Below are 9322 nucleotides of genomic sequence, written 5' to 3' on the forward strand. Positions count from 1 at the left end.
ATGATTATGCATTCCAGAATTCCACTGAAATATAGGACATCACATTTGAATTTTAGAAGAGAGATTTATTCCATCACATCTTTCAAAAAAACCAAAGGGATTATTTGGATTTGTTTATATTCTCTGAAAACTTAAACATGAGTATAATAAATGTGACTTAGAATACTTTGTTATTTATAGCTTTCTAATAATCTTACAATAATAGGTTTTACTTTATAGTGAGTTGGTATCAGAAGAATAAAATATTTATTTCCTTCTTTGAGTCTTTGTTTTTAAACACCTCCATTTGTATCCTTTGGCTGAAACCGGAACATAAATATGTACCTGCAATACACATATGTACTTTAATATTTACAAATATTCTATGTACTTTATAGAACATAAGTATACCATGTTTACTTCTAGAGTCTATAAGTATTATTTGCTTTTAAGGGGCACCTGGGGTGCTCAGTCGCTTAAGGGTCCAACTCTTGATTTCAGCTCATGACCTCAGGATCATGAAATCAAGCTCTGTATAATGCTCTGCACTGGGTATGGAGCCTGCTTAAGATTCTCTCTTCCCTTCCTTCTGCCCCCCACCCCCCCAAATAAACAATGAAAAAATAAAAGTATTATTTTCTTTAATTGAAAAATACTCATTGTCAAAGCACAAGTAGTTGTAATTACTTACCTGTTTTTGGTTATCAAATCAGACTCAAAGAATTGAAGTCTTTAACTTAGGTTGTAAAAAAATATTTTTTTTGTCTTTTGCAGATCATTTATGTGTTCTTTCATTTTTCATATTGTGTATCTTTGTTACTCAAAACACACATTTAAATTGAATTTCATCTAAATTTATTATGATTAGAACTTTTCCATTATTAGTTTTCTGCTAAGTAGTTATAAATAGCAGTGGTTTTACAAATTAAAATTGTTGCTGCATTATTATTCCTGTTATCACTGAATTCCTACTACATGGTTAAAAAAATATGTAACATGTTGTAAAAATGGAATATCATAAAATAGTGATTTTAGGATTTGAATTTTAAAATCATTTTAGCAAAATAATTTATTTTGATATCCTATTAATTTGTCTTAATTTGTCTTAACAGCTTCCTCTACTAAGACAACATATATCAGCTACAGCAATCATTCAATCTGAAACAGGGAAATGGTATAACGTGAAGAAGTCTGGTATGTGATGTTAAACAATAAACATGACACCACCAAAACTCACTCCTGGAGATCTCTGTAGACTACAATCAATCAAATCAATAGTCAATCTTGTAAGCAACACAAAGTAGCCATGAGCCAAAAGTATCAAAAACAGAGTGAAAAAAAAAAAACATTTTATACAGTACAACCAATGAGTGTCAAGCTAAAGTATTGCTTACCCATAAGCAGTTAAAAAAAAATCACAAAAGGAAAACTAATGTTAGCTTGTGAAAAAAAAAATGCTGTTGAAATAAACCGTGTCTGATGTTATTCTTGTAAGTATTTTTCTGTGATTGTGAGAACTCCCGTTCCTGTCCCACCTTGTTCAACTTGTATAAGACAATGAATCTGTTTCTTGTAATGGCTGACCGGATTGAAGCCTTGGGTTGTGCTAAAAATAAATGCAATGGTTGACGCATGCAATTTTTTATACAAATAATTTATTTCTAATAATAAAGGAATGTTTTGCAAATGTTGAGAGTTGTTTCGTTCCAGTTTTAAAGCCAAGGAACACTCTTTCGAGGTGGCACTTCTGCTGTTAGCTCCTGATGTAAAAGCCCTAGTGATCCGTGGTTGATTTCTTCAAAGATTGTGTCTTTGTACATTCATGTGTATTTGAAGAAGATTGTCCTTTATTCCTCTATGAAAAAGCATTATTTGTGTAAGAGTCTGTGAATATTTCAAAACGGATATGGTAACTTTTCATAGTAACTGCTTTTTTTAATGAAGAATCAAGCAATAGCTTGAGGTAAATTGCTTCAAGTATTCTAATTAACAAATGATGAGTTAAACTTTACTATGGAGAATATAATATGAAGATCACCATCAAAAGTATGTGGAAGGGTCACTGAAATTCTCCATTTTCTAAGTCAAAACTTCTGCACATTGGAAGATTTCAAGGTATGTGCTATTAACCTTTTCTTACCTGGGCCTGGTATCCACTGAAATCAGTGAAGTAATGGGCCTTACCAAGTACATTCCTCAAAGCACAGAATTAGCATATTTATTCCCTTGGCATCACTAAAGAAACCACAGTTCAAATAACATGTCAATGCTTTCTTATTTTCCAAATGAAAACATTCATTGGTTCATAGCACAGTATCATTAAAGAGAGAAAACAGGAAGCCTATGTCATGCTAATAAACCATGCTAGGGTGAATAAAAGGAGCCTGTTAAAAGCTTTCAAATTTGTTACCATTTTCATCTGGGCTCCTTGGTTCTATACAATCCCAGACATCCATCAAATCAATGGGTCTCTACAACCATTTTGTTAGTAAATGTTCTCTCTGCTGAGTTAGCTTGGATGGCTCATTGCACTCCTTATAGATATAAAGAACTATCTATGCTCCGTAGCTTCGACCCAGATATTGACAGTCACTTTATTTAACAGGGAGTTGAAGGAGCACAGCTCAGCCTCCTTCACCATGTAGTAAAGTTTCCTAGATACCTACAGAGATAGAAAGCTGCATACATAAGGAGACGTGTCCTTATTGGCCCTTTGTTGAGTTTCTCCTAATAGCATTAGACAATATTTAAATCAAGGAGTGAGGGGATTATTTTCAAAATTTCAGATAATCTGAGTTACTGATAAATACAATCCTGTATTTATTAAATGTATTTATTAAATGTATTTATTAATCCTGGATTCTAAACCCACCTCTAGGTGTGCCTTTCTAGATAAAACATAGTTTAAAACAAAATCATATCTGCACATTTAGTATATTTTACTGTGCATGTATCTGAGAATCAATAGCCATACCAGGAAAAATAATTATAATTGTATTTTAATTTTTAAATTGACCGTTTTCCTTGTATTGGAGATTATTAGTGGCTTTTAAGGATTTTTTTTTACTTGATTTTAATTATTCAGTATCCATATGTTTGGTTGAGAAAAATGCTTGAATTTTACAAGCCGTGCATTTCGTTCGAAGAGCAAAATTCAAGTATGTTTTCATTTACTAATTTTCTCTAATCAGGGTAAGTGGATGCAACAGGGTGATTATGAGAGCCTAGCCAGCTCTCTCAGGCCAAAGGTGGTTATTATTATTTTTTAAAGGCTTTAGGAAGAAAAATAAAATATTAAGCATAGCTCATGACATTTCAAAATTGTTCTTCCTATTACAAACTTACCAATGGGTTGGTTTTTTCTAAGTATTTTTATAAATAATTGATACTTGCTTGGTGTTTGACAAAGTCTTATTTAACTCATAACAGAGTTGAGTAATAATTCTTATAGATTTACATATCCCAATCATCTTTTATAACACTATCTAGGGAGTGGTGGGGGGAGAGGGCTTTCTTCTTGATGAAAATGATCACCCTTCCCAGGCAGTGGGAAGATAAACTCCCACAGCCTATTACAGTTGGAGCTGGAGAATTCTGACCTCAGCTGTGTTTTTTTTCCTCAGGGATTTTGTTGAGGGCTCAGGAGGTAGTCATAGACTGGGACAATGTAGGGAGGCATCCTGTAAGGTGAAGGATTTAGCATGTGCTAGTAGTGGTTCATAAGTCCTATGCTTTAAAACGAACTGCCTGTGTACTATAGATAAGCAAATGCAAAGTTGCCTGGAAAAAAATATAGTATATTCTTCAGAATCGACCTTGTGTTTTATTCTGGCCAAGAAACGTCACATCTAATCACAGTATGCCAGAGGGAATGCTAAAAATGTAGCCCAAGGTAATATTCAGCAAATGTCACTGGTAGACAGTGAGCAATATTTTAGTGTGACCTTGGGCCAAATCTGACCTCAATTAAAAAAAATTAGCTTATACTAGTTAATATTTAAAGGTGTCTAAATCAATGATGGCTAATGTGTTATGAACTAATTTTCTTCCTTAAGAACAACTACTCATAAATTTAAACCTGAAGGAGAGCATTATGAACATGAATAGGAACCGAATTGGCTAACTTAATTTTTAGAGTTTTTAAGAAATTTTTTTTAAGATTTTATTTATTTATTCATGAGAGGCACACAGAGAGGCAGACACAGGCAGAGGGAGAAACAGGCTCCACGCAGGATGCCAGATGCGGGGCATGATCTTGCATTTGATTCCGGACTCCAGGATCATGCCCTTGGCCGAAGGCAGACGTTTTAACCACTGAGCCACCCAAGGGTCCCAAGAAATTTTTTACCAAAAGAAATTGACATTTCGGATGAATAGGATTTTACTTTTTAAACTTAATTAAAAACCATATCACAAGGAATCTCACTTGGAACAGAAGTTTGCATCATTTATATTTTCTTCTCTTTTTAACTCTATATTCTCTATTATTTACTGATGACACTGTAGAAAGAAAACCAACAGTTTTCAAAATTATATTAACCAACACTGATATTTATTCAGTCAGCAAGTAGAAGAAACAGCATTCTAAAACTCTATTATGCAAACATACCAATTTTTCTCATTTCATTTATTTAACTCCCTTTAATGTCAGAATTTTCACCCATTTTCTGGAATAAAATTGCTAAAAATAACAATGAAGTTGCATGACAGGATGAATGAAAATAATATCAAATTGTAGAATATGCTAATCATATATAATCATCTTTAGAAATGTTTCTTTTGCTTTTATTATGGTTTCCCTTTAATGAAGATGTGAATAATAAAGAAAAACTTGACCATAACTAGAAGAAAAGATTTCCTTAAGAAGAAATTATATCTGTGCATGTTCAGAAACTTGCTGTCCTTGTTGGAAAGTGTCACATTAAAGGCATAGGAGCAAAGGCAGAACAATAATTGTTTTAAAAATGTATTTTCTGTGAGTATTCATTTTCAGTTTTTCTTCTTTAAAACTTTTTGCACCATAACATTTAATGATGTTATTATCTTTGGCCGCCATTATTTCTCATTTAATTTAATGCTTCAACAGGACATTTAGGATATTTTTCTCTCTGTTGAGCTTAGTGTAAAGTCTTGTATCAAATTTTGATTTACATATCTGCTTCTGGAGTGATAAGGATAGAGAAAAAAATTGATCTATTAAATATTTTTTCTAGTTGCCTACTGTTTAAGTAGCTTAGGCAGAGCTACCTTTGACAAATAACTTGTTGTAGAGTCATGATTGCCAAGTATGGAGTGGGATCTATGAAAAAATTAGGAATTGACTTGTTATGACTTGGATTGGAGATACAGGTGATGTGGTTATAAAAAAAACAGGAAAAAAAACAGGAAAGACAAATGTAATATGTAAATTACATATTTATGTAATTTATGACAAATGTAGTATCTCAGTTTTTGAAGTAAGCATAAAATTATTTACCAATATACTAAGTCCCATTAGATAGGTTCACTAGAACACAGAATGGTGTTTGAGAGCTAACAAAGAGTCTTTAAATATTAAAGTATAATTTCAAAAGTTAGAAGTATAACTCTCATACAGAAGTAAAACAAAAAAGTCAAGGATTTTATTTGGTCCATTGACTAATGGGGGAACCAGTAATATGTTAAAACTAGTCCAAAGAGCATTTGAGAAGCTAGTTATATATATATATATATATATATATATATATATATATATCCATATAGTAATATAATATAATAATATAATATAGTAATATAGTAATATATTACTAGTAATACAGTAATATATAGATAGATATATAGATAATATATATATAGATCCATATATATATGGATAAGTTAGAAGGCTAGATATAAAACTAGTTAGTATCTTATAGTACAATAAAATATAAACATTTAGGTTTTCTATTTCATTGGACAGAAATTCTTTGAGTCCATCAATTAAAATCAACAAATTAACATCTGTACCTCAGAAGTATGAAGTAACCACACTGATTAAAGTTCAGTTCTGCACTAAATTACTATCCCTTGCCTATTTCCAAGTTTTGGATTATTTTTCTGATGGGTGATATTTCATTGTTGTACTTCCCCTAGTTTTTTGTTTTTGTTTTTTTTGTTTTTTTGCTTCCCCTAGTTTTAAGAATTATGTTACCAGTATTTGAATGATAAAGATCACACATACACCTAAAAATCATATTAAGATAATCCAAGTTAGTAGGAAGGGCTCCAGGATGAGGCTGTGTTTTAATTATTCTTTAATTAATTTAATTATTCTCTCCTATCATTACTCTTTCCTCTGTCTGGAGACAGAGTAATTCAGAGGCTAGATTGAATAAAATTATATGGAGGATAAATATAAATAAATGCATGGCTGCCTTCAATTTACAGTTCCCTATCTGACAGTTCCACAAATAATTTGTGACTTGTGACTTTAACGTTGCCCCCTGGGCACTGTCATCCCTAGCCTGTATTTTTTCTCTCTTTCTGTAGTATACAGCCCTAAAAGAAGAAATGTGCTTTGCAAGAGTTTTTCTGAAGATGACAATCAAGAATAATTTACCATATCTCCAAGCCTACCTCCTATTTGTTATTGGCTAATATATCTGGCCTATTCTAACAAAGCCTCTTTAGGGATCTGTGGGCATCTTCCAGGCAAGAGAAGCAAGAGTGAAGTCTTCTCAGAAGAGAGGGGATAAGTTTGGATGAATAGAGCTCTGTCTTTCCACAAATAGCCTAGAATTTAAGAACCCCAATCTACCACTCACTCCTCTCTGGCACTCTAGGCTTGGGAGAGCAGGTTAATGGTGGGTGTAAGGCCATAGGACTCTCTCCATATAGAATCCATCTTCTGAAAGCAGTACTAAAAGCATCAGGGCTGAGTGGCCCCTTTTATGGATCTTTACTAAGTTCCTGGAAGAAGGAAGAAGAGGCAGGCTGTAGGAGGCAAAATTATAAAATAGATGAAATGTGGTTTATCGATTTTTCTGTTTTTCTGGGGGTTTTTCCCCTCATAATGTTCTTGAACTTCTTTATACCTCTTGAAAATGTCACCCAGCTGAACAATATCCTCAGTATACCTTCTAGATCCTCAGGGATCCACTTTTCTCACTTTCCACTTTGGGACTCACTGATATTTTCCTGTGGCCCAATGTCTCAATCCCAAATTACTTTTCTGTCAAAGTTTTTCCCAATCCCCAAACACACAGATGTCAAATAGGCATACTGGTGTCCTCTAGGGAATCTGCTGCAGCTGTGTTTTAAATAATAACCATATAATTAAGATCATTTAGTCATTCATTTTATTTGGAAACTATTTATGGAGGACCTGCTATGTAGTAGAAGTTTTAGGGGATGAGAAAGAAAAATAAACCAAGACAACCCCAAAAAACAAACAAAAAATACCCCAACTCTGACCCTTGTGGCGCTTATATTTCTGTGGGAGAGATGAATAGTAAACAATATAAATATAAATATAAATATAAGGTAAGTATATACATATAGGATAAATTAGACAGTAATAAATACTGAAAAACCAATTAAATCCAAGAAAGTGGATAGATAGGAAATAAGTCAGGAAGTAGCTTTTGTTGAGTGCAGGGTTTGAAATTTAGGGCGAGTAGCTAGGGAAGGTGATATTGATGAGAGATTTGAAGAAAGTGAGGGATGGATGGATGCAGTGTCCAGGGGGAAGAGAACTCTGAGGGAATTCAGAGGGAACAACATGGAGGTAGATCATGAGGCAGGAGCATGTCTAGATCAGGGCAAGGTGAAGGATGTAGGGTGAGGTGCACTGCAACATCTTGCGGAGCCTTGTAGGTCACTGAAAAAAAATTGTAACTTTTACACTGAGTGATAGGAGAGCAATAATGGAGTTTTGAGCAAAGGAGTGACACCATGGGTCCTAATTTTAACTGAGTCTTTCCAACTGATGTATGAGATTAGCCTCAAGGAGGCAATAGCAGAAGCTTAGACACCAGTTAGAAGACTCTTGGATGATCCAGGGCAGAGATTCTCCTGGATTGGGTGGAGCAGAGTAGTGGAGGTGGTAAACAGTGCTTAAACTCTGTGTATATTTTGGCAGAAGAGCTTATGAATTTGCTGATGGGTTAGATGTGCACAGAGAGAGAAAGGTCACTCCAGGGCTTTTGACCTGAGTAACTGGAAGTTGCTGTTTACAGAGATGGGGGAGACTGAGAAGAACGAGTTGAGGGAAATACCATTCATCCTAGAGTATGAATGTCCAATATCTTTGCCCTCTCAGATTCCAAAGTCTGCATTTTTAAAGATGCATGGGTCATTAATTAGAACAACTTTAGAAATCCTGGGATAAATTTGAAGACAAGAAATACTATGAGAATGAACTTGTTCCCTCCAAGATGTTTTCAGTGGGATGTCAGATCTTCTGATGTCACCAAAATCTCCCCCTCCTCCAGGCTAAATCCTGAGCCAATTTTTCCTTCTTCCTAGCTTTTCTCTATAGCACTTTCATATCCCATTTCTTTTGTGGTTATTTTCTAATTTGTTTGATTAATGTTGTATTTGTTTTTGATATTGTGCTGTTTTCTCCAAAGAATGGACTATAAGCCTTTGGGTCAACTTTAAAATCTTTGACTTTCTATTTCCTTGGCTTCTGGTTATTTAAAAGTGAATGGTGCTCCTCAGAATCTACCACAGGAAAATTATCCTTTACATCCAATCTTTTATCCCAATTAAGACTCTCTTTGTCTAAGAAGGTGAACTGCCTTCTCAAGAAGGACAACTATCTGTCTGGAGCAAAGAATAAGTAAAGAAGGGGAGAGTGGCTGAAATTATAAACAGCAAGGGCTGCAGTTTTATAATATCCAAGCTCCTTATCTCTCTAGCACTTGCCTTTATTTTTCATTATTTCATTCATTCAATCATTCATTTATTCATTCTTTCAATAAGAACAATGTGAAAAGTCATATATTCTTAGGTAGAGATGTGAACCCTTACTAGCTGGGAGATAAGATACCTCATAATGACAATTACAAAAATTATAATAATTGTATTATAATAGGTAAGATTACAAGGCTCCCATTTTATGCCAGACAGCTTGCTAAGTGCTATACTGGAATAAATCCTGCAACAGCCTTGTAGAATGGCTATTATTATTATTCCTGTTTAAAGACGACAAAATGGAGACAAAGGTTGATTAGCTAACTCGCTGGAGATTAAAGAGTACACGCGTGCAGAGCTTGCACAGAGCTGTGGTATCAGATGGAATGTGTTGGCTGAGAGGACAAAATACTGTAGGGGTCAGCTGGGAAAATTAGGCCCAAGTCCATGAGGGAAATTCTTGGTTTGA

The 9322-nt window shown here is 34.1% G+C and overlaps 1 protein-coding gene across 4 annotated transcripts in view; it reads left to right on the top strand.

Annotated features, from left to right (window-relative positions):
* GRM8 (glutamate metabotropic receptor 8) overlaps positions 1 to 1374 on the top strand; it is a 737042-nt gene extending 735668 nt beyond the window's left edge. For all 4 annotated transcript variants that reach the window (XM_038556627.1, XM_038556630.1, XM_038556629.1 and 1 more), the window contains exon 11: positions 1092 to 1374. Coding sequence is in view for 1 of the 4 variants with exons in the window: in XM_038556630.1 (XP_038412558.1) it covers positions 1092 to 1141 (50 nt within the window). In the remaining 3 variants the exon portion in view is untranslated. The remainder of the gene's footprint in view (positions 1 to 1091) is intronic.
* The last annotated feature ends 7948 nt before the right edge of the window (positions 1375 to 9322 follow it).

Source organism: Canis lupus, chromosome 14 (genome assembly GCF_011100685.1).
Source record: "Canis lupus familiaris isolate Mischka breed German Shepherd chromosome 14, alternate assembly UU_Cfam_GSD_1.0, whole genome shotgun sequence".
Classification (NCBI taxonomy): domain Eukaryota; kingdom Metazoa; phylum Chordata; class Mammalia; order Carnivora; family Canidae; genus Canis; species Canis lupus.